The following is a 25,261-nucleotide window of genomic DNA, read 5'->3' as shown; positions in this document are numbered from 1 at the left end:
TGAGCACTTCCTATGGCTTCCACTAGATGTCACCAGTCTTTACAAAGTGTTTTGAGTCTTATACTGTGAGATCTGACCGAACAAGAGCCTTGGAACGGTGATGGCCGATTAGACTCTGGCGCGCGAGTTCATGTTGGGTACTCTCGTTCCAATACGTTTTAAAAGAGAATGCAATCGTCCGCCTTGAATATTATTCATGTTCTGGTTAAAAAAGGCACTAATGATTTATGCTATACAACGTTTGACATGTTTGAACGAACGTAAATATTTTTTCTCCCTTCTTTCATGAAGAGAAGTCCGGCGGGCTTAGATCATGTGCTAACAACACGGAGCTTTTTGGACATAAATTATGAGCTTTTTCAAACAAAACTACATTTGTTATGGACCTGGGATTCCTGGAAGTGACATCTGATGAAGAGAATCAAAGGTAATGGATTATTTACATAGTATTTTCGATTTTAGATCTCTCCAACATGGCGGTTAGTCTGTATCGCAAAGCGTATTTTTATGGGCGCAGTGCTCAGATTATTGCAAAGTGTGATTTCCCAGTAAGGTTATTTTTAAATCTGGCAATCCGGTTGCGTTCAAGAGATGTAAATCTATAATTCTTTGAATGACAATATAATATTTTACCAATGTTTTCGAATAGTAATTATTTAATTTGTCGTGCTGATTTGACTGGCGGTTATTGGAGGGAAACGATTTCCTCAACATCAACGCCATAGTAAAACGCTGTTTTTGGATATAAATATGAACTTGATAGAACTAAAAATGCATGTATTGTCTAACATAATGTCCTAGGAGTGTCATCTGATGGAGATTGTCAAAGGTTAGTGCATAATTTTAGCTGGTTTTCTGCTTTTGGTGATGCCTGTCTTTGAATTGACAAAACATTACACACAGCTATTGTCAATGTACTGTCCTAACATAATCTAACTTTATGCTTTCGCCGTAAAGCCTTTTTGAAATCGGACAACGTGGTTAGATTAAGGAGATGTTTATCTTTCAAAGGGTGTAAGATAGTTGTATTTTTGAGAAATTTGAATTATGACATTTAATAGTTTTCAAATTTGGCGCTCTTGATATTTCACCTGTTGTTGATAGGGTGTACCAGGGGTGGGACGCATGCCCCTAGTACATAGAGATTAAAGGAAAAAGCTTCTACCAGTCCGTGGTGAGTAATCCCAGTTCTGATGTCCAGTAGTTATTTTCGGTCGTAAGAGACGGTAGCAGCAACATTATGTACAAAATAAGTTAAAAAATAAGTTACAAACAACACAAAAAAATGAACAAAATAGCACAATTGATTACGGGCATGTAAAACATCAGCCATACTCTTCGGCACCATTTCTGAGATATCTCTTGTTGAAACTGAACAAATTGTGGTACAACAGGCTGCTCCAAAGCAAGAGAGCTATTAACTAGTGTTGAGCTGTGATGACAAGCCTTTTGTCTTCTGTATTTAAATTAGTCACTAACCAGGAGTGACATGACCTCCATTCCCCTGCTGGGAGGGATTCTAGACCCTCGTTTATGTAGCTCTATTTTAGAACAAGTTATTTCCTTCTTGAATGATTTTCATGACAAATCTACTAAAAAACCCTTGCTGGTCTCAACACAATATCCTCCTTGGCCAGATAACAATTTTCCTTAATAATTCCATTACTTAAATGAACTTCAAAATCGTCTCATGTCCTAGCTGTAGGTTACTTGTTTTAATGGCTCTAACATGCTCTAAGGTTCCAGCTTGTAGAGATGATCTAAAACATGTTTCCCAGCATTCTAAAAGGAGTTGAAGAAAATGTGAATAAAAGTTATAAGGTGAAACATCGGAAACCAAACTTCTTAGGAGAGATTAATTTATTGAAAATCCTTTGAAATCAACATCGGAAGACACACTCAATCAGGCGGGGGCACACACTCAATGAAAGTCGAAACTTGAGAGAGTTTTACAAGATCAAGTCAGAAAATTACTTTGTTAGCAAAGGCATAATGGAGATTATGAGCCCCGGCTCTCATATCTGAAACTGTGCTGAGTGGAGGCTACAACTGCCTCGAAAACATCTCAGACATTACACTGGAGCGGAGACTGGCTGATTTCTCACTGTCACCCCTGAGGACACTGTTGATCCAAGGCATGTAGGCAGAGAGCTTCATGTAGACAGCGTATTTCCTCACGGCACAGGCCTTATCGAAGGACAGGATCCCTGCAGCATACACTCTGCCGTCTTTGGGGTCCTGGACTGCCAGGGCACCGCCTGCATCCCCAAAGCACACATTCTCCTGGTACTTGCTGGCTCCAGTACAGAACATGTTGTCGTCTATGGTTGGAGTGCTGCCACCACGGTTGTACTCTGCCTTACAGAAGCTATGCGATGCCACAGGCAATACCAGGTGTTTCAGTGACTCAGCGGGGGTGAAGTGGACCCCCCAACCCCAGCCTGTGATGATGCCTTTCTCCTGGGCTGCCTCAGCCAGGTCCTCACCCCTCTCAGGCAGAGGGATGGGCATCACAGCCTCGCTCAAGGTGAATGGCTCCTTCAGCTGAATCAGAGCCAGGTCGTTGTCCCAGTCTGACACGCTCTGGAAGCCTGGGTGCAGAACCACCTAGAAGGGGAAGGGAATAATTCATAGGACCTTTTTTTTGACGATCTACTGTATTTGTGCTCTAACTACCTATAAGACTGAAAATGATGATGTAGGTGAGAGAGCCCAGTGCAGTTCTGCTTGCTGTAAATACTGAATTGTCTGTATATTGTTTGAAAGAGATGGTAATGGGTATACTAGCTCACCTTTTCTACAGCAACTTCTTTGGAGTCATTGGCTTGGGAGTATCGCGTGATGCCTAGGTACACCTTGGGGATGATTGGTTCTTTCCCCTGGGTGTCCTGCCTACTCTTCCTGACAAACAAGTTCCTGCCAGCGGTCAGGACCCAGCGGTCAGAGATTAGAGCTCCCCCAGCGAAGCCCCCGTTCATGACGTTTTTACTCAGATAGACCATGGCCTGCCAGGGGACATGAGGGGCCAGGGTGCCCCCAACCATACGCCTGAAGCGCAGGTCTGGGCAAGAAACACAACAACATTATTTCTATACAATCTCTATATGGTTAAAACATCCCCAACTCAGCACCACCTAGCACTTACTGCTGTGCAACTCAAACACAACCATAAAAGATTATTGCAGAAAAATGAAATGTGCCTCAATACAATTCCAGCCTTGGTTTTAGTTTGAGTTTGAGTTTGCTAAAATCAACACTATTCACTTGAATACACATAGCATTTGGTAGTAGCTTTCTGGAACCTTTTAGCTTTGACCTGACAAAAGTTCAGTAAATTCATTAATCATCTACTATTATCTAAAAAAAATAAGTGTTGTCATGACTTGAGCCAGACAAGGCTAGCTTTCACAGAATTACCTTGGAGGTCACAATACGCAGAAACCTAGATGAGGATGGAATTAGTGTCATTTCTCTTCTCAAACATTTTCCTGAAACGTTTGATGAGAGGTGGATTTTGAGGAATTTTACTTTTCAAGGCTTTCATGCTCTGTAGATTTTCCTAATGACATATTTTACCATCCAGCTTGGAGGAAGCTGAGACTGAGGATCTCTCCTTCCTTTCCTCCCTGCTTGCCTTCTCTTTGATCCCTGTCATCTCATGTGTGTCGCTGCTGAATCGATTTTTAAGATAATCGGGATAATAGCTGTGAGCCGTGAGACTTAACAAGGTTCTCACTTGAAAGTGATGGTGACATCCTCATTTTGGCCACAGCTACTGTATTCTCCAACAGGCTGAATAGGAACAGCTTGTGTCTGCTCAGCTCAGAGTTGCGTAAGGGGATCCATAGTGAAGATTGGCTTCAGAACATCCGATGAGAGTGACAGTGTAATTGAAATGTGAGTGATATCCTTACACGAACCAGTCACAATGGGCCAGCAAATATAATATGTTTCGGAAATAGACAAATTGCACGTGTGAAAACACACGTGTAATGTGTAAGTCCAATATTTTTGGGCGATATTCTGCATCAATGGTGTCACTAACACCCACCTTAACATAGACATGGGACAAGAAAGGTTGTCAATGATCTTTAAAATGTACATGTTTTTGTTTGAAAACGTTTCATCCCTCTCACTTTGTTGACATTTCAATCTAAATCAGAAAAAGTAAGCCCGTATTGGCATAAGGCAGGGAGTTGGTTATGTGTCAGTTAGACAGATAGCTACCTGAATTGTCTGACATCTCATCAATTGATTTGGTTTTGATTTTGATTTTGATTTTGATTTTGTCCTGTTCCAGACAGACACAGGAGGCCGCGAGGAGCACTACCAGGGATGACCTGCGGACAGAAGGAACACATAAGTACAGTACACACACACAGAGCCAACTGACAGACAGCTCCCAAACACTCACTAGTACCACAACTAACGGTTCCTTTACTTAGGAAGTCTCTGGGCTTGCTTGTTAACCTATATTTAGAAAAGGTCTCTAGCTAGAGCAATTTGAATGTTTTTTGAAAGATTTAAGTAGCTGTGTTTCCCTGCCATTTTACAAAGATCCATTGTCCAAAGACATTTCAGAGATTCATTTGGATTGGTACTGCAATGACAACAATTGCCAGGCGACTAGGGTTTTGTTGAAGAAAGAATATGAAAAGTATAACATACCACATTTTGATGGAAATATCTGTTTATCAGTTTGTATGTTGAGCTGTGTCTCCTCTGTAAAGACGATGGTACTCCGTGAGAAGTTATAGGACCAAGGCCTTATATCTGCTGAGGAGAGAACTCACCCCCTGTCTGCCCACCGCTGGGAATTTTGCTGGACACAGCTTCAGTTCTGATTCCCGAAAATCGGAGAGATTGCAAAATCTCTGTTCATGCCAACCCATTATTGGAATCGTGTCCAAACCCTAACCCTGACCCCATCTGGAGCTCAGCCACAGCCAACTAGTATCAGAGAAGACCATCTGAGGGATAAATCATTTCATAGGGTATGAATTATGAAATCAGAACAGGACACAGCACATCTATAATTTGTGCGTCAATTTGGTTTATTGAAAGTAAATGAGGTGCATATAAATGCCGCATCAGAGTGTGTTATTTAAAAAATGTGATACCGTCATGGTTGTTGTTGTTTGTTGTTGACTCACATTTGCTGTTTACGACTCACTTTGGTAACACTGTACTTGACATCCAGCGTCATAAAACATTATGACACAGTCATAACCATGTCATAATATGTCATAACAGCTGACATAACTTGTCATAGCCTGTTATAATATGGTCATAACACTGTTATGACACATATTTGGACCTGTTGTGACATATATTGAGTTATTTTATGGCTGGTTATAACACCTACATAAGAGTGTCAAAACCCACAAAACCTACCACACAAGGCAAACCATTCCATTACACCATAGCCTACATGTCAACAGTATGTTTATGTTATATACAAATGTTTGAAATTGACCATATTCAATTATTGTAGTTGCTCACACATTGATGTCAGACATTTTTTTTTTATAAACAAAAACATTTATTTCACCTTTATTTAACCAGGTAGGCCAGTTGAGAACAAGTCCTTTATTTAACCAGGTGGGCCAGTTGAGAACAAGTCCTTTATTTAACCAGGTAGGCCAGTTGAGAACAAGTCCTTTATTTAAACAGGTAGGCCAGTTGAGAACAAGTCCTTTATTTAACCAGGTAGGCCAGTTGAGAACAAGTCCTTTATTTAACCAGGTAGGCTAGTTGAGAACAAGTCCTTTATTTAACCAGGTGGGCCAGTTGAGAACAAGTCCTTTATTTAAACAGGTAGGCCAGTTGAGAACAAGTCCTTTATTTAACCAGGTAGGCTAGTTGAGAACAAGTTTTCATTTACAACTGCGACCTGGCCAAGATAAAGCAAAGCAGTTCGACACAAACAACAACACAGAGTTACACATGGAATAAACAGAAGTACAGTCAATAACACAATAAAAAAATCCAGTGTTATTAACACTGGAGTGATAGATGTGCAGATGATGATGTGCAAGTAGAAATACTGGTGTGCAAAAGAACAAAAAAAGTAAATAAAACAATATGGGGATGGGTTGGCGCCCCCCCCCTTGGGTTGTGCCATGGCGGAGATCTTTGTGGGCTATACTCGGCCTTGTCTTCGGACGGTGAGTTGGTGGTTGTAGACATCCCTCTAGTGGTGTGGAGGCTGTGCTTTGGCAAAGTGGGTGGGGTTATATCCTGCCTGTTTTGCCCTGTCCGGGGGTATCATCGGATGGGGCCACAGTGTCTTCTGATCCCTCCTGTCTCAGCCTCCAGTATTTATGCTGCAGTAGTTTATGTGTCGGGGGGCTAGGGTCAGTCTGTTACATCTGGAGTATTCTCTTGTCTTATCCGGTGTCCTGTGTGAATGTAAATATGCTCTCTCTAATTCTCTCTTTCTCTCTTTCTTTCTTTCTTTCTCTCGGAGGACCTGAGCCCTAGGACCATGCCTCAGGACTACCTGGCATGATGACTCCTTGCTGTCCCCAGTCCACCTGGCCATGCTGCTGCTCCAGTTTCAACTGTTCTGCCTGCGGCTACGGAACCCTGACCTGTTCACCGGACGTGCTTGTTGCACCCTCGACAACTACAATGATTATTATTATCTGACCATGCTGGTCATTTATGAACATTTTAACATCTTGACCATGTTCTGTTATAATATCCACCCGGCACAGCCAGAAGAGGACTGGCCACCCCTCATATCCTGGTTCCTCTCTAGGTTTCTTCCTAGGTTTTTGGCCTTTCTAGGGAGTTTTTCCTAGGGAGTTTTTCCTAGCCACCGTGCTTCTTTCACATGCATTGCTTGCTGTTTGGGGTTTTAGGCTGGGTTTCTGTACAGCACTTTGAGATTTCAGCTGATGTACGAAGGGCTATATAAATACATTTGATTTGATTTGATTTGTAGGTAGTTGGATGGGCTATGTACAGCTGCAATGATCGGTAAGCTGCTCAGATAGCTGATGCTTGAAGTTAGTCAGGGAGATATACCGTTGAAGTCGGAGGTTTACATACACCTTACCCAAATACATTTAAACTCAGTTTTTCACAATTCCTGACATTTAATTCTAGTAAAAGTTCCCTGTCTTAGGTCAGTTAGGATCACCACTTTATTTTAAGAATGTGAAATGTCAGAAAGATAGTAGGGAGAATAATTTATTTCAGCTTTTATTTCTTTCATCGCATTCCCAGTGGGTCAGAAGTTTGCATACACTCAATTAGTATTTGGTAGCATTGCCTTTAAATTGTTTAACTTGGGTCAAAGGTTTTGGGTAGCCTTCCTCAAGCTTCCCACAATATGTTGGGTGAATTTTGGCCCATTCCTCCTGGCAGAGCTGGTGTAACTGAGTCAGATTTGTAGGCCTCCTTGCACACACACGCTTTTTCAGTTCTGCCCACAGATTTTCTATCGGATTGAGGTCAGGGCTTTGTGATCGCCACTCCAATACATTAACTTTGTTGTCCTTAAGCCATTTTGCCACAACATTGGAAGTATGTTTGGGGTCATTGTCCATTTGGAAGACCCATTTGAGACCAAGCTTTAACTTCCTGACTGATGTCTTGAGATGTTGCTTCAATATGTCCACATAATTTTCCTACCTCATGATGCCATCTATTTTGTGAAGTGCACCAGTCCCTCCTGCAGCAAAGCACCCCCACAACATGATGCTGCCACCCCCGTGCTTCACGGTTGGGATGGTGTTCTTCGGCTTGCAAGCCTCCCCCTTTTTCCTCCAAACAGAACGATGGTCATTATGGCCAACAGTTCTATTTTTGTTTCATCAGATCAGAGGACATTTCTCCAAAAAGTATGATCTTTGTCCCCATGTGCAGTTGCAAACTGTAGTCTGGCTTTTTTTACTGTGGTTTTGGAGCAATGGCTTCTTCCTTTCTGAGTGGCCTTATGTTGATATAGGACTCGTTTTACTGTGGATATAGATACTTTTGTACCTGTTTCCTCCAACATCTTCACAAGGTCCTTTGCTGTTGTTCTGGGATTGATTTGCACTTTTTGCACCAAAGTACGTTCATCTCTAGGAGATTTTCACCAAAGTTGATTTGTCACGTGCGCTGAATACAGCAGGTGTAGACCTTACAGTGAAATGCTTACTTACAGGCTCTAACCAATAGTGCATAAAAGGTATTAGGTGAGCAACAGGTAAGTAAAGAAATAAAACAACAGTAAAAAGACAGGCTATATACAGTAGCGAGGCTATAAAAGTAGCGAGGCTACATACAGACACCGGTTAGTCAGGCTGATTGAGGTAGTATGTACATGTAGATATGGTTAAAGTGACTATGCATATATGATGAACAGAGAGTAGCAGTAGCGTAAAAGAGGGGTTGGCGGGTGGTGGGTGGGACACAATGCAGATAGTCCGGGTAGCCATTTGATTACCTGTTCAGGAGTCTTATGGCTTGGGGGTAAAAACTGTTGAGAAGCCTTTTTGTCCTAGACTTGGCACTCCGGTACCGCTTGCCATGCGGTAGTAGAGAGAACAGTCTATGACTGGGGTGGCTGGGGTCTTTGACAATTTTTAGGCCCTTCCTCTGACATTGCCTGGTGTAGAGGTCCTGGATGGCAGGCAGCTTAGCCCCAGTGATGTACTGGGCCGTATGCACTACCCTCTGTAGTGCCTTGCGGTCAGAGGCCGAGTAGTTGCCATACCAGGCAGTGATGCAACCAGTCAGGATGCTTTCGATGTTGCAGCTGTAGAACCTTTTGAGAATCTCAGGACCCATATCAAATCTTTTTAGTTTCCTGAGGGGGAATAGGCTTTGTCGTGCCCTCTTCACGACTGTCATGGTGTGTTTGGATCATTCTAGTTTGTTATTGATGTGGACACCAAGGAACTTGAAGCTCTCAACCTGCTCCACTACAGCCCCGTTGATGAGAATGGGGGCGTGCTCGGTCCTCCTTTTCCTGTGGTCCACAATCATCTCCTTAGTCTTGGTTACGTTGAGGGATAGGTTGTTATTCTGGCACCACCTGGCTAGGTCTCTGACCTCCTCCCTATAGGCTGTCTCGTCGTTGTCGGTGATCAGGCCTACCACTGTTGTGTCGACTGCAAACTTAACCTCTATGGGCTAGGCGGGACGAATTCGTCCCACCTACGTAACAGCCACTTGAAGCCTGTGGCGCGATTTTCAAAACCTTAAAAATCCTATTACTTCAATTTCTCAAACATATGACTATTTTACAGCTATTTAAAGACAAGACTCTCGTTAATCTAACCACACTGTCCGATTTCAAAAAGGCTTTACAACGAAAGCAAAACATTAGATTATGTCAGCAGAGTACCAAGCCAGAAATAATCAGACACCCATTTTTCAAGCTAGCATATAATGTCACCAAAACCCAGAAGACAGCTAAATGCAGCACTCACCTTCGATGATCTTCATCAGATGACAACCCTAGGACATTATGTTATACAATACATGCATGTTTTGTTCAATCAAGTTCATATTTATATCAAAAACCAGCTTTTTACATTAGCATGTGACGTTCAGAACTAGCATACCCCCCGCAAACTTCCGGGGAATTCTCTAACATTTTACTAAATTACTCACGATAAACGTTCACAAAAAGCATAACAATTATTTTAAGAATTATAGATACAGACCTCCTCTATGCACTCGATATGTCCGATTTTAAAATAGCTTTTTGGTGAAAGCACATTTTGCAATATTCTAAGTACATAGCCCAGGCATCACGGGCTAGCTATTTAGACACCCGGCAAGTTTAGCACTCACCATAATCATATTTACTATTATAAAAGTTTGATTACCTTTTGTTGTCTTCGTCAGAATGCACTCCCAGGACTGCTACTTCAATAACAAATGTTGGTTTGGTCCAAAATAATCCATCGTTATATCCGAATAGCGGCGTTTTGTTCGTGCGTTCCAGACACTATCCGAAATGGTAAAGAAGGGTCGCGCGCATGGCGCAATTCGTGACAAAAAAATTCTAAATATTCCATTACCGTACTTCGAAGCATGTCAACCGCTGTTTAAAATCAATTTTTACGCCATTTTTCTCATAGAAAAGCGATAATATTCCGACAGGGAATCTCCTTTTCGGCAAACAGAGGAAAAAAATCACAAAGGCGGGGGCGGTCGGGTCACGCGCCTAAGCCCAGAGTCCCTTGATCGGCCACTTGAGAAAGGCGATAATGTGTTTCAGCCTGGGGCTGGGATGACGACATTCTGTTTTTTCCCGGGCTCTAAGCGCCTATGGACGACGTAGGAAGTGTCACGTTAGAGCAGAGATCCTTAGTAAAAGATAGAGATGGAAAAGAAGTTCAAGAAATGGTCAGACAGGCCACTTCCTGTAAAGGAATCTCTCAGGTTTTGACCTGCCATTTGAGTTCTGTTATACTCACAGACACCATTCAAACAGTTTTAGAAACTTTAGGGTGTTTTATATCCATATGTAATAAGTATATGCATATTCTAGTTACTGGGTAGGAGTGGTAACCAGATTAAATCGGGTATGTTTTTTATCCAGCCGTGTCAATACTGCCCCCTAGCCCTAACAGGTTAATGATTAGGTTGGAGTCGTGCCTGGCCATGCAGTCATGGGTGAACAAGGAGTACAGGAGGGGACTGAGCACACACCCCTGGGGAGCTCCAGTGTTGAGGACCAGCGTGGCAGATGTGTTGCTACCTACCCTCACCACCTGGCCCGTCAGGAAGTCCAGGATCCAGTTGCAGAGGGAGGTGTTTAGTCCCAGGATCCTTAGCTTAGTGATGAACTTTGAGGGTACTATGGTGTTGAACGCTGAGCTGTAGTCAATGAACAGCATTCTCACATAAGTGTTCCTTTTATCCAGGTGGGAAAGGGCAGTGTGGAGTGCAATAGAGATTGCATCATCTGTGGATCTGTTTGGGCGGTATGCAAATTGGAGTGGGTCTAGGGTTTCTGGGATAATGGTGTTGATGTGAGCCATTACCAACCTTTCAAAGCACTTCACAGCTACAGACGTGAGTGCGTGAGTCATTTAGACAGGTTGCCTTTGTGTTCTTGGGCACTGGGACTATGGTGGTCTTTTTGAAGGTTGTTGGTATTACAGACTCAATCAGGGACATGTTGAAAATGTCAGTGAAGACACCTGCCAGTTGGTCAGCACATGCCAGGAGCACACATCCTGGTAATCCATCTGGCCCCGCAGCCTTGTGTATGTTATTTTTTATTATTTTTTACCCCTTTTTTTCTCCCCAATTTCATGGTATCCAATTGGTAGTAGTGACAGTCTTGTCTCTTTGCTGCAACTCCCGTACGGACTCGGGAGAGGCAAAGGTCAAGAGCCATGCGTCCTCTGAAACACAACCCAACCTAGCCGCGCTGCTTCTTGACACAATGCCCATCCAACCCGGAAGCCAGCAGCACCAATGTGTCGGAGGAAACACCGTACACCTGGCGACCTGGTCAGCGTGCACTGCGCCCGGCCCGACACAGGAGTCGCTAGTGCGCGATGAGACAAGGATATCCCTGCCGGCCAAACCCTCCCTAACCCGGACGATGCTGGGCCAATTGTGCACTGCCCCATGGGCCTCCCGGTCGCTGCCGGCTGCGACAGAGCCTAGGCTCAAACCTCGAATCTCTGGTGGCACAGCTAGCACCTTAGACCACTGCGCCACCCGGGAGGCTAGCCTTGTGTATGTTGACCTGTTTAAAGGTCTTACTCACGTCGGCAACGGAGAGCATGATCACACAGTCGTCCGGAACAGCTGATGCTCTCATGCATGCCTCAGTGTTGCTTGCCTCGAAGTGAGCATAGAAGTGATTTAGCTCGTCTGGTAGGCTCGTGTCACTGGGCAGCTCGCGGCTGTGCTTCCCTTTGTAGTCTGTAATAGTTTGCAAGCCCTGCCACATAAGACGAGCATCGGAGCCAGTGTAATATGATTCAATCTTAGCCCTGTATTGACACTTTGCCTGTTTGATGGTTTGTCACAGGGCATAGCAGGATTTCTTATGAGCTTCCGGGTTAGAGTCCCGCACCTTGAAAGCGGCAGCTCTACCCTTTAGCTCAGTGCGAATGTTGCCTGTAATCCATGGCTTCTGGTTGGGGTATGTACATACAGTTACTGTGGGGACGACGTCCTTGATGCACTTATTGATAAAGCCAGTGACTGATGTGGTGTACTCCTCAATGCCATCGGAAGAATCCCGGAACATTTTCCAGTCTGTGATAGCAAAACAGTCCTGTAGTTTAGTGTCTGCTTCATCTGACCACTTTTTTATTGACCGAGTCACTGCTGCTTCCTGCTTTCATTTTTGCTTATAAGCAGGCATCAGGAGGACAGAGTTGTGGCCGGATTTACCAAATGGAGGGCGAGGGAGAGCTTTGTATGCGTCTCTGTCTGTGGAGTAAAGGTGATCTAGAATTTTTTTCCCTCTGGATGCACATTTAACATGTTGATATAAATTTGGTAGAACTGATTTAAGTTTCCCTGCATTAAAGTCTCCGGCCACTAGGAGCTCCACCTCTGGGTGAGTGGTTTCCTGTTTGCTTATTTCCTTATACAGCTGACTGAGTTCCAGCTTTGTGAAATCATGTGAATTCCACTTGGCTGTTGACAGAGGGAGAGAGAACAGGTAGCCTAGTAGTGTAAAGTTGAGTAAACTATTAGTCTGTCCCTTTGCCATGCTTCTTGTCTCTCAACAACATTAGGAAAAGTCCAGCCTTGCAACTAAAGAATTTGCTGGTGTTGGGGAAAGAAATTGTAGTATTATGTGACTTTCTTCCACTGGGAGATCTGGTCATTATCTGATGTATTCAATTCTGAGTTTGCATCCCAATATTACACTTTATATACGTCATAGAATACTGAATATAACAAAACTGTTAGACATAGAAACACCGGATTTTCTGCATTAAAAAAAATCGAATAATGTTTATAAATGATTAAATTATGAAAAATAAGAATATCACTCCACCCGTGAGGCCACTAGATAATTTGACTGCAGGACAGGGCTACTACCACATCCCAGTTGAAAGCACCTTCTGACATGCATCAGTGTGCGATCTCATTCTTATGGCCACTCGTTGGAGTGGAGTAGTTTGTTCATAGCCATCCTCCTTTTTGTCCGTGCAAAATTATTTTGCTATAGTATCGATTAAATGTAAAATGAGAGGCTTTCATTGACAAACAGAAAAAAAGCTGCAGTGCTTTGTAGCAAAGAGGTGAGCGTACAACGTACAGTATGTTGTCGTGTACTTATATTGCTGTAGATCTAGGGATTGATACTGGCTGAACAGTATCATGTACCTCATCAGTGTAATTAAAGCATATACAACAGCCATTGTTAATAGGAACTGTGTCAGGGCTAACGAGTTAGCAGATTGTCTCTCAGATGGTCTCATCGGTATCATTCATTCATGTTTCTGAAACAAGTGGGCGGGCTGGCATAACGCAATGACTGATGCAAGGACAGAGGGATGGATTGCCTGGCACTGTAATGCTGTTGATGTCTCTGAACTGTCATGCTCTTAGTGCCTGATGTTACATAAGACTGGTAACGTCATTGTGGCTCTATGTCACACTGTCACAACCACTGATTGTCCTTAGTGCTTGTGATTCCAGACTGGAACCTGTGTGTTGTGTTGGGTATCACACTACAGGACAGGACATGATGTACAGGTACGTGTACAGATAAAAACACCCATCTGCCAGCAGCCATTACATTACATTTAGCATTTCACGTGTGTGTGTGTGTGTGTGTGTGTGTGTGTGTGTGTGTGTGTGTGTGTGTGTGTGTGTGTGTGTGTGTGTGTGTGTGTGTGTCAAATCAAATGTTATTTGTTACATGCGCCAAATACAACAGTGAAATGCTTACTTACAAACTCTTTCCCAAAGATGTAGAGTTTTAGATAAAATGATAAAAAAAGCGAGAAATAAAACACACAAGCATGAAGCTATATACAAGGAGTACCAATACCATATCAATGTGCAGGGATACGTGGTAGTTGAGGTAAATATGTACATGTACAGGAGGCTGGGGCTCCCGAGTGGCACAGCGGTCTAAGGCACTGCATCTCAGTGCAAGAGGTGTCACTACAGTCCCTGGTTTGAATCCAGGCTGTATCACATCCGGCCGTGATTGAAAGTCCCATAGAGCGGCGCACAATTGGCCCGGTGTCGTCCGGGTTTGGCCAGGTAGGCTGTCATTGTGAATAAGAATTTGTTCTTAACTGACTTGCCTAGTTAAATAAAGGTTAAATAAATATACACTGCTCAAAAAAATAAAGGGAACACTTAAACAACACAATGTAACTCCAAGTCAATCACACTTCTGTGAAATCAAACTGTCCACTTAGGAAGCAACACTGATTGACAATACATTTCTTTCACATGCTGTTGTGCAAATGGAATAGACAACAGGTGGAAATTATAGGCAATTAGCAAGACACCCCCAATAAAGGAGTGGTTCTGCAGGTGGGGACCACAGACCACTTCTCAGTTCCTATGCTTCCTGGCTGATGTTTTGGTCACTTTTGAATGCTGCCGGTGCTTTCACTCTAGTGGTAGCATGAGACGGAGTCTACAACCCACACAAGTGGCTCAGGTAGTGCAGCTCATCCAGGATGGCACATCAATGCGAGCTGTGGCAAGAAGGTTTGCTGTGTCTGTCAGCGTAGTGTCCAGAGCATGGAGGCGCTACCAGGAGACAGGCCAGTACATCACGAGACATGGAGGAGGCCGTAGGAGGGCAACAACCCAGCAGCAGGACCGCTACCTCCGCCTTTGTGCAAGGAGGAGCAGGAGGAGCACTGCCAGAGCCCTGCAAAATGACCTCCAGCAGGCCACAAATGTGCATGTGTCTGCTCAAACGGTCAGAAACAGACTCCATGAGGGTGGTATGAGGGCCCGACGTCCACAGGTGGGGGTTGTGCTTACAGCCCAACACCGTGCAGGACGTTTGGCATTTGCCAGAGAACACCAAGATTGGCAAATTCGCCACTGGCACCCTGTGCTCTTCACAGATGAAAGCAGGTTCACACTGAGCACATGTGACAGACATGACAGTCTGGAGACGCCGTGGAGAACGTTCTGCTGCCTGCAACATCCTCCAGCATGACCGGTTTGGCGGTGGGTCAGTCATGGTGTGGGATGGCATTTCTTTGGGGGGCTGCACAGCCCTCCATGTGCTCGCCAGAGATAGCCTGACTGCCATTAGGTACCGAGATGAGATCCTCAGACCCCTTGTGAGACCATATGCTGGTGCGGTTGGCCCTGGGTTCCTCCTAATGCAAGACAATGCTAGACCTCATGTGGCTGGAGTGTGTCAGCAGTTCCTGCAAGAGGAAGGCATTGATGCTATGGACTGGCCCGCCCGTTCCCCAGACCTGAATCCAATTGAGCACATCTGGGACATCATGTCTCGCTCCATCCACCAACGCCACGTTGCACCACAGACTGTCCAGGAGTTGGCGGATGCTTTAGTCCAGGTCTGGGTGGAGATCCCTCAGGAGACCATCCGCCACCTCATCAGGAGCATGCCCAGGCGTTGTAGGGAGGTCATACAGGCACGTGGAGGCCACACACACTACTGAGCCTCATTTTGACTTGTTTTAAGGACATTATATCAAAGTTGGATCAGCCTGTAGTGTGGTTTTCCACTTTAATTTTGAGTGTGACTCCAAATCCAGACCTCCATGGGTTGATAAATTGGATTTCCATTGATTATTTTTGTGTGATTTTGTTGTCAGCACATTCATCTATGTAAAGAAAAAAGTATTTAATAAGATTATTTCATTCATTCAGATCTAGGATGTGTTATTTTAGTGTTCCCTTTATTTTTTTGAGCAGTGTATATACAGTACCAGTCAAATGTTGGGACACACTTACTCATTCAAGGGTTTTTCTTAATTTTTACATTCATGTCGTTTCTCTTTGCTTATTTGAGCTGTTCTTGCCATAATAAGGACTTGGTCTTTTACCAAATAGAGCTATCTTCTGTATACCAACCCTACCTTGTCACAACACAACTGATTGGCTCAAATGCATTTAGAAGGAAAGAAATTCCACAAATTAACTTTAACAAGGCACACCTGTTAATTGAAATGCATTCCAGGTGACTATCTCATGAAGCTGGTTGAGAGAATGCCAAGATTGTGCAAAGCTGTCATCAAGGCAAAGGGTGGCTACTTTGAAGAATCTCAAATATAAAATATATAAATATAACACTTTTTTTGGTTACTACATGATTCCATATCTGATATTTCATAGTCTTGATGTCTTCACTATTATTCTACAATGTTGAAAATAGTACAAATAAAGAAAAAGCCTTAATTGTTCTAAAACTTTTGACCGGTAGTGTATATATAAATGTAAAGGGATGTATAGGTAATATGGATCAAATATGTAGTATATCTGAAGAACAGTATGTGGACAGCAATAATTAAATAGGATAGTCCTTGACTAGAATACAGTATATACATATGAAGTGGCCAGCAGTAGTTATATAGGATGAACCAGGACTAGAATACAGTATATACATATGAAGTGGACAGCAGTAGTTATATAGGATGAACCAGGACTAGAATACAGTATATACATATGAAGTGGACAGCAGTAGTTATATAGGATGAACCAGGACTAGAATACAGTATATACATATGAAGTGGGTAAAACAGTAAACATTATTAAAGTGACCAGCGGCTGAGGTCCTCTGGGTGGCTGAGGTCCTCTGGGTGGCTGAGGTCCTTGATGATCTTCTTGACCTTCCTGTGACACCAGGTGCTGTAGATGTCCTGGAGGGCAGGCACTTTGCCCCCGGTGATATGTTGGGCAGAACGCACCACCCTCTGGAGAGCCCTGTGGTTGCGACACTGTGGTTTCAGCCTCCGGAGGTTGAAGAGGTGCTGTTCTGATTTCTTCACCACAAGGTCTGTGTGGGTGGACCATTTGTCTGGTCTTCTCTACCTGACCGTCTCATTATCTTCTCTCAAGAAGAACTATCTTATGGTATGAAGATTGTCGTTCTTGAGAGAAGATCGAGCCTTCTTCTCCCCAGAAGATGTCTGGTAGGCCCATTTAAATACATTTTTTGGACATTTCAAGGTAGCAGATGTTTGAGTTGGGTTATTTTTTTCATTTTTGACAAAATGAGCACTCCTGGAAGTGACAGATTTTGACTCATATTGAGTGATAAGACTGAGCTATTTAAAAACACTTTTTCAACATTTCAAGATAGCAGTTAGTTCAGTTTGATCTTATGAAAGACAGCTGTATCATTTTTTATAGCCGAAAGGAGCAAGTGCGACACTCACGTGTCCAAAATCAGTACTCTAAGTACTCAAGTGGACTCTGCCATGCAGCAGAATACCACCCTTAGGTACCATCTGGAGGAAGTCCAGAATGGTCACGCTCTACAGCATGACTATCCATCCAAGCAACCGGAGTCCGCTACTCAAAAGAGTGAAGACGATAGGTTTCAGACATTGCCTCCATCATGTGTCCCTCAGTCTTCTCCTCTTGGCCATTTGGCACCGCATTGCCAGATTTAAAAATAACTTTACTGGGAAATCACACTTTGCAATAAACGACGTGATATGCTCAGAAAAATAGGCTAGGCGATACAGGTTAGCGCCATCTTGGAACCATCTAAAATCAAATATACTATTGTAAATATTCCCTTACCTTTTGATTATCTTCATCAGAAGGCACTTCCAGGAATCCCAGGTCCACAACAAATGTAGTTTTGTTCGAAAAAGTTAATAATTTATGTCCCAATAGTTCCTTCTTGTTAGCGCGTTCCAAAGGCTACTCATAATGTACTGAAGCGCGCGGGACATGTCGTCACGAATGTGCAAAAAATATATATTTACGTTCGTTCAAACATGTCAAACGTTGTATAACATAAATCTTTAGGGCCTTTTTCAACCAGAGCTTCAATAATATTCAAGGCGGACGATTCTGGGTTCCCATGGGCGCCGACGTCATAGTAGTAATGGCCCTCCCCCTGTGACCAACTTCCCAAGCCTCTCTTTGGGTCAGTTTCTACCATAGAAGACTCAAACCACTTTGTAAAGACTGTTGACATCTAGTGGAAGCCTTAGGAAGTGCTAAATGATTAATAAGTCCCTGTGAGTTTCAATGGCAAAGGCTTGAAAGTGATTCCACACATCAGATTTCCACTTCCTGTTAGGATTTGTCTCAGGGTTTTGACTGCCATATGAGTTTTGTTATACTCACAGACACCATTAAAACAGTTTTAGAAACTTTAGAGTGTTTTCTATCCAAATCTAATTATATGCATATTCTAGTTACTGGGCAGGAGTAGTAACCAGATTAAATCGGGTATGTTTTTTATCCGGCCGTGCAAATACTTCCCCCTATCCCCATCAGGTTAAGAGTTTATTCGGAAGATAATGGCTCTATAAACACTCTTCCGTGGTGTCCCGACTTTATAGTTAATTACATTTACATGATTAGCTAATCAGGTGATATTAATTACAGAGAAAGGATTTTATAGGATAGCATGTCATATCACTTAATCTGGCATAACCAAAGACACGAAAGCAGAGAGGGAGAGAGCAGAAAGAGAGAGAACAGAGAGAGAGCAGAGAGAGCAGAGAGAGAGAGCAGAGAGAGCAGAGAGAGAGAGCAGAGAGAGAGAGAGCGCAGAGAGAGAGCGCAGAGAGAGCAGAGAGAGAGAGCAGAGAGAGCAGAGAGAGCAGAGAGAGAAGAGAGAGGGAGCAGGCTGAGAGAGCAGAGAACAGAGAGAGCAGAGAACAGAGAGCAGGCTGAGAGAGCAGAGAGAGCAAAGAGCAGAGAGAGAGAGTGCAGGGAAAGCAGAGAGAGAGAGCAGAGGGAGAGAGCAGTGAGAGAGAGAGCAGAGAGAGAGAGAGAGCAGAGAGAGCAGAGGGAGAGAGAGAGCAGAGAGAGCAGAGAGAGCAGAGCGAGAGCAGAGGGAGAGCAGAGAGCAGAGAGAGCAGAGCGAGAGAGAGCGCAGAGAACAGAGAGAGCAGAGGGAGAGAGAGCGCAGAGAGAGGGAGCAGGCTGAGAGAGCAGAGAGAGAGAGCAGAAAACAGAGAGAGAGAGCAGAGAGCAGTGAGTGAGAAGAGAGCAGAGAGAGCAGAGAAAGAGAGCAGAAAGAGCAGAGAGAGAGCAGGGAGGGCAGAGAAAAGAGAAAGAGCAGCAGAGCAGAGAGAGAGAGAGCAGAGAAAGAGCAGCAGAGCAGAGAGAGAGAGAGCAGAGAAAGAGCAGCAGAGCAGAGAGCAGAGAGAGAGAAGAGAGAGAGAGCAGAGAGCACGCTGAGAGAGCAGAGAGCAGGCTTAGAGAGCAGAGAGAGAGCAGAGAGCAGAGAGAGAGCAGAGAGAGCAGAGAGAGCAGAGAAAAGAGAGAGAGCAGCAGAGCAGAGAGAGAGAGAGCAGAGCAGAGAGAGAGAGAGAGCAGCAGAGCAGAGAGCAGAGAGAGAGCGCAGAAAGAGCAGAGAGAGAGCAGGGAGCAGGCTGAGAGAGAGCAGAGAGCAGAGAGAGAGAGCAGAAAGAGCAGAGAGAGAGCAGGGAGGGCAGAGAGAGAGCAGAGAGAGCAGAGAAAAGAGAGAGAGCAGCAGAGAAAAGAGAGAGAGAGAGAGCAGAGAGAAGAGAGAGAGACGAGAGAGCAGAGAGAACAGAGAGCATAGAGAGCAGGAAAAGCAGAGAGCAGAGAGTGCAGAGAGAGCAGAGAGAGAGCAGGGAGCAGGCTGAGAGAGAGCAGAGAGAGCAGGGAGCAGAGAGAGAGCAGAGAGTAGAGAGAGCAGAGAGAGCAGAGATAGTAACCCTGCATCACAACACTCTGTTGCTATAGTAACCCTGCATCACAACACTCTGTTGCTATAGTAACCCTGCATTACAACACTCTGTTGCTATAGTGACCCTGCATCACAACACTCTGTTGCTATAGTGACCCTGCATCACAACACTCTGTTGCTATAGTAACCCTGCATTACAACACTCTGTTGCTATAGTGACCCTGCATCACAACACTCTGTTGCTATAGTAACCCTGCATCACAACACTCTGTTGCTATAGTAACCCTGCATTACAACACTCTGTTGCTATAGTGACCCTGCATCACAACACTCTGTTGCTATAGTGACCCTGCATCACAACACTCTGTTGCTATAGTAACCCTGCATCACAACACTCTGTTGCTATAGTGACCCTGCATCACAACACTCTGTTGCTATAGTAACCCTGCATCACAACACTCTGTTGCTATAGTGACCCTGCATCACAACACTCTGTTGCTATAGTGACCCTGCATCACAACACTCTGTTGCTATAGTGACCCTGCATCACAACACTCTGTTGCTATAGTGACCCTGCATCACAACACTGTTGCTATAGTGACCCTGCATCACAACACTCTGTTGCTATAGTGACCCTGCATCACAACACTGTTGCTATAGTGACCCTGCATCACAACACTCTGTTGCTATAGTGACCCTGCATCACAACACTCTGTTGCTATAGTGACCCTGCATCACAACACTCTGTTGCTATAGTAACCCTGCATCGAGAATGAGCATTCATATCCCATCTGCGTTTTGTCATCCATTCACCACGACAGCCGTTACAACATGAGACAGGGAGAAGCAATGTAAAATCAATAACTAAACTGTTTTCACAATTAACATGCTGTTTCTTGTTTCAAGTATGTTTTATTATGAAAAGTACAATATAACCATGTATACTTGTACAACTATGGAGCGTATGTCCACATATAATTATACAATTTGTTTTTCCAACATAAAAGACAAGAAATGATCAAATTGGTATTTTAACGTTGTTATTGTAAGAGTTTAAATGTTTAAACAGAGGATACATCTAAAACAGGATAAAACAAGTGCAGTATGTTGTGAGAATGTTACTTTAACGTCGACTCATTACGTCACACTATAACTTCATGGGAGTCTTGTGGAAAGACTAACGGTGTTATTGTAAGAGGTCATGGGTCAAGGTCCTCACAATTATAGGAAGATGCGCATGTGTGTGTGTGAGAGTGTGTCCTGTGTGTGTGTGTGTGTGTTTGTCCAGTGTGTGTGTGTGTGTGTGTGTGTGTGTGTGTGTGTGTGTGTGTGTGTTTGTCCAGTGTGTGTGTGTGTCCAGTGTGTGTGTGTGTGTGTGTTTGTCCAGTGTGTGTGTGTGTGTGTGTTTGTCCAGTGTGTGTGTGTGTGTGTGTGTGTGTGTTTGTCCAGTGTGTGTGTGTGTGTGTTTTTGTCCGGTATGTGTGTGTGTGTGTTTGTCCAGTGTGTGTGTGTGTGTGTTTGTCCAGTGTGTGTGTTTGTCCAGTGTGTGTGTGTGTGTGTGTGTGTGTGTGTGTCCAGTGTGTGTGTGTGTGTGTGTTTGTCCAGTGTGTGTGTGTGTGTGTGTTTGTCCAGTGTGTGTGTGTGTGTGTGTGTGTTTGTCCAGTGTGTGTGTGTGTGTGTTTGTCCAGTGTGTGTGTGTGTGTGTGTGTTTGTCCAGTGTGTGTGTGTGTGTTTGTCCAGTGTGTGTGTGTGTGTTTGTCCAGTGTGTGTGTGTGTGTTTGTCCAGTGTGTGTGTGTGTGTTTGTCCAGTGTGTGTGTGTGTGTTTGTCCAGTGTGTGTGTGTGTGTTTGTGTGTGTGTTTGTCCAGTGTGTGTGTGTGTGTGTGTGTGTGTGTGTTTGTCCAGTGTGTGTGTGTGTGTGTGTTTGTCCAGTGTATGTGTGTGTGTGTTTGTCCAGTGAGTGTGTGTGTTTGTCCAGTGTGTGTGTGTGTGTTTGTGTGTGTGTTTGTCCAGTGTGTGTGTGTGTGTGTGTGTGTGTGTGTGTGTTTGTCCAGTGTGTGTGTGTGTGTTTGTCCAGTGTGTGTGTGTTTGTCCAGTGAGTGTGTGTTTGTCCAGTGTGTGTGTGTGTGTGTGTGTGTGTGTGTGTGTGTGTGTGTGTGTGTGTGTGTGTGTTTGTCCAGTGTGTGTGTGTGTGTGTGTGTTTGTCTAGTGTGTGTGTTTGTCCAGTGTGTGTGTGTGTGTGTGTGTGTGTGTGTGTGTGTGTGTGTGTGTGTGTGTGTGTGTGTTTGTCCAGTGTGTGTGTGTGTGTTTGTCCAGTGTGTGTGTGTTTGTCCAGTGAGTGTGTGTTTGTCCAGTGTGTGTGTGTGTGTGTGTGTGTGTGTGTGTGTGTGTGTGTGTGTGTGTTTGTCCAGTGTGTGTGTGTGTGTGTGTGTTTGTCTAGTGTGTGTGTTTGTCCAGTGTGTGTGTGTGTGTGTGTGTGTGTGTGTGTGTGTGTGTGTGTGTGTGTGTTTGTCCAGTGTGTGTGTGTGTGTTTGTCCAGTGTGTGTGTGTTTGTCCAGTGAGTGTGTGTTTGTCCAGTGTGTGTGTGTGTGTGTGTGTGTGTGTGTGTGTGTGTGTGTGTGTTTGTCCAGTGTGTGTGTGTGTGTGTGTGTTTGTCTAGTGTGTGTGTTTGTCCAGTGTGTGTGTGTGTGTGTGTGTGTGTGTGTGTGTGTGTGTGTGTGTGTGTGTGTGTGTGTGTGTGTGTGTGTGTGTGTGTGTGTGTCCAGTTATTATTCCAGGGACACTGAAGAGCCAACATAATAAACCCAAAACCCTGGATAGAGGGGCTCAGTGAATGTGGAGGTGAATGTGATCAGGTGGGTCAGTGTGTCAGAGGAGGCTCTATAGAAGGACAGAGTGCCGGCTGACCAGTCCAGATACACTCCTACTCTGTGGGGGCTGGAGGGGCGGACGTCTATGGTAGTGAGATGATTATTATGCCAGCTGGAGGAGGGGACATCTATAGTAGTGGAGTTATTATTGTGACAGGCAATGTATCTGTTGTCATAGCAGAACAGACTCCAGGACTTGTCATTGTATCCAATCAGACAGTCATTAACCCCTCCTCTCCTGCTGATTCCTTTATATGTCACTCCTATACCAGCCCTCCCACTCCACTCTACCTCCCAGTAACAGCGCCCAGTCAGACCCTCTCTACACAGCACCTGTTCACAGTCCTCAAATCTCTCTGGGTGATCAGGATACGGCTGCTCCTCTCTCCTCCATGTCACCTTTCTGTTCTCCTCAGACAGAGAGAGGAGTCTGTTTACTGTGTTTAGGTCCAGTGTGAGATCACAGACATCTGATGGATGAAACCAGACACAATATTAGAAATCATCATCATTCACATTAGAATGTTAAATCACTTTTCACTAATTCATTTAATGTAGATGTTTCTAGGTATCAAAAGGAGAAGTTAAGGTAACTTGAGACTTGTTGAATGATCACATGTTATACTGTATGGTAATATAATACACACTTATTCACATTAATTACACACACACACACACACACACACACACACACACACACACACACACACAGCAACTCTTTGTAAACGTTGGTGTCCCTGATTTGTGCTTCTGTAGAACTACAGATGATATTTAATATGACCAAGTCAGTAATGATGGTGGTCTTTGACTTAACTTGAATTAAGACTTATTCTTAGTCATATTCTTCACAGCAGTCAACACTCACATTTTCTAATCCCAGGTTTCATTCTGTTCTCTCCACCATGTTCCACACTGTAGCGGTAAGCAGAAGAACAGACAGTCATTGAGGGATACACCTGAACACACACACACACACACACACACACACACACACACACACACACACACACACTGGACTCACACACACACACACACACACACACACACACACACACACACAAACTGGACACAAACACACACACACTGGACACAAACACACACACACTGGACACAAACACACACACACTGGACACACACACACACACACAAACTGGACAAAAAGACACACAGGACACACACACACACACACACGGTCAAGCGTGGTAAGAACATTTTCAGTGTTTGTGTCCAGTGTGTGTGTCCAGTAAGTGTGTGTCCAGTGTGTGTGTCCAGTGTGTGTGTATGTGTCCAGTGTGTGTGTGTGTGTGTCCTGTGTGTGTGTGTGTCCTGTGTGTGTGTGTGTGTGTGTGTCCTGTGTGTCCTGTGTGTGTGTGTGTGTGTCCTGTGTGTCCTGTGTGTCCTGTGTGTGTGTGTCCTGTGTGTCCTGTCTGTCCTGTGTGTGTGTGTGTGTCCTGTGTGTGTATGTGTGTCCTGTGTGTGTGTGTGTGTGTGTCCTGTGTGTGTGTGTGTGTGTGTGTGTCCTGTGTGTGTGTGTGTGTCCGTCCTGTGTGTGTGTGTCCGTCCTGTGTGTGTGTGTCCGTCCTGTGTGTGTCCGTCCTGTGTGTGTCCGTCCTGTGTGTGTGTCCGTCCTGTGTGTGTGTCCGTCCTGTGTGTGTGTCCGTCCTGTGTGTGTCCTGTGTGTGTGTGTGTGTGTGTGTGTGTCCGTCCTGTGTGTGTCCCGTGTGTGTGTGTGTGTCCCGTGTGTGTGTGTGTGTCCCGTGTGTGTGTGTGCTGTGTGTGTGTGTGTGTGCTGTGTGTGTGTGTGCTGTGTGTGTGTGTGTCCTGTGTGTGTGTGTGTCCTGTGTGTGTCCTGTGTATGTCATGTGTGTGTGTGTGTGTGTGTGTCCTGTGAGTGTGTGTGTGTGTGTCCTGTGAGTGTGTGTGTCCTGTGAGTGTGTGTGTCCTGTGAGTGTGTGTGTGTCCTGTGAGTGTGTGTGTGTGTGTCCTGTGTGAGTCCTGTGTGTGCGTGTGTGTGTGTGTCCTTGTGTGTGTGTGTCCGTCCTGTGTGTGTGTGTGTCCCCTGTGTGTGTGTGTGTCCCCTGTGTGTGTCCGTCCTGTGTGTGTGTGTGTGTCCGTCTTGTGTGTGTCCTGTGTGTGTCTGTGTGTGTGTGTGTGTGTCCCGTGTGTGTCCCGTGTGTGTGTGTGTGTGTGTGTGTGTCCCGTGTGTGTCCCGTGTGTGTGTGTGTGTGTGTCCTGTGTGTGTGTGTGTCCTGTGTGTGTGTGTGTGTATGTGTGTCCTGTGTGTGTGTGTGTGTCCTGTGTGTGTGTGTGTGTCCTGTGTGTGTGTGTGTGTGTGTGTGTCCTGTGTGAGTCCTGTGTGTGTGTGTCATGTGAGTGTGTGTGTGTGTGTCCTGTGAGTGTGTGTGTGTCCTGTGTGAGTGTCCTGTGTGTGTGTGTCCTGTGTGTGTGTCCTGTGTGTGTGTCCTGTGTGTGTGTGTGTGTGTGTCCTGTGTGTGTGTGTGTGTGTGTGTGTGTCCTGTGTGTGTCCGTCCTGTGTGTGTGTGTCCCGTGTGTGTGTGTGTGTGTGTGTGTCCCGTGTGTGTGTGTGTGTGTGTGTGTGTGTCCCGTGT

The 25,261-nt window shown here is 44.7% G+C and overlaps 2 protein-coding genes across 2 annotated transcripts in view; both read right to left on the bottom strand.

The window, feature by feature from the left end:
- Positions 1 to 1,842: 1,842 nt before the first annotated feature.
- LOC145866942 (haptoglobin-like) lies at positions 1,843 to 4,805 on the bottom strand. Its single transcript, XM_082971005.1, has 4 exons — positions 4,669 to 4,805; positions 4,228 to 4,340; positions 2,793 to 3,061; positions 1,843 to 2,607 (listed from the first exon to the last, which is right to left on the bottom strand). The coding sequence occupies exons 1-4, from the start codon at positions 4,671 to 4,673 to the stop codon at positions 2,044 to 2,046; spliced, it is 951 nt and encodes a 316-aa protein (XP_082827131.1). The 5' UTR covers positions 4,674 to 4,805; the 3' UTR covers positions 1,843 to 2,043.
- Positions 4,806 to 21,354: 16,549 nt separating this feature from the next.
- Positions 21,355 to 25,261, bottom strand: part of LOC145866915 (stonustoxin subunit beta-like) — a 131,228-nt gene continuing 127,321 nt past the window's right edge. Inside the window, exon 4 of the mRNA XM_082970988.1 lies at positions 21,355 to 23,122. Within this exon, the coding sequence (XP_082827114.1) occupies positions 22,551 to 23,122 (572 nt within the window). The 3' untranslated portion in view covers positions 21,355 to 22,550. The remainder of the gene's footprint in view (positions 23,123 to 25,261) is intronic.

The sequence above is a fragment of the Salmo salar genome, unplaced genomic scaffold (assembly GCF_965601325.2).
Source record: "Salmo salar unplaced genomic scaffold, fSalSal1 ptg000136l, whole genome shotgun sequence".
Classification (NCBI taxonomy): domain Eukaryota; kingdom Metazoa; phylum Chordata; class Actinopteri; order Salmoniformes; family Salmonidae; genus Salmo; species Salmo salar.
This window is presented reverse-complemented; position numbering and strand designations above follow the sequence as displayed.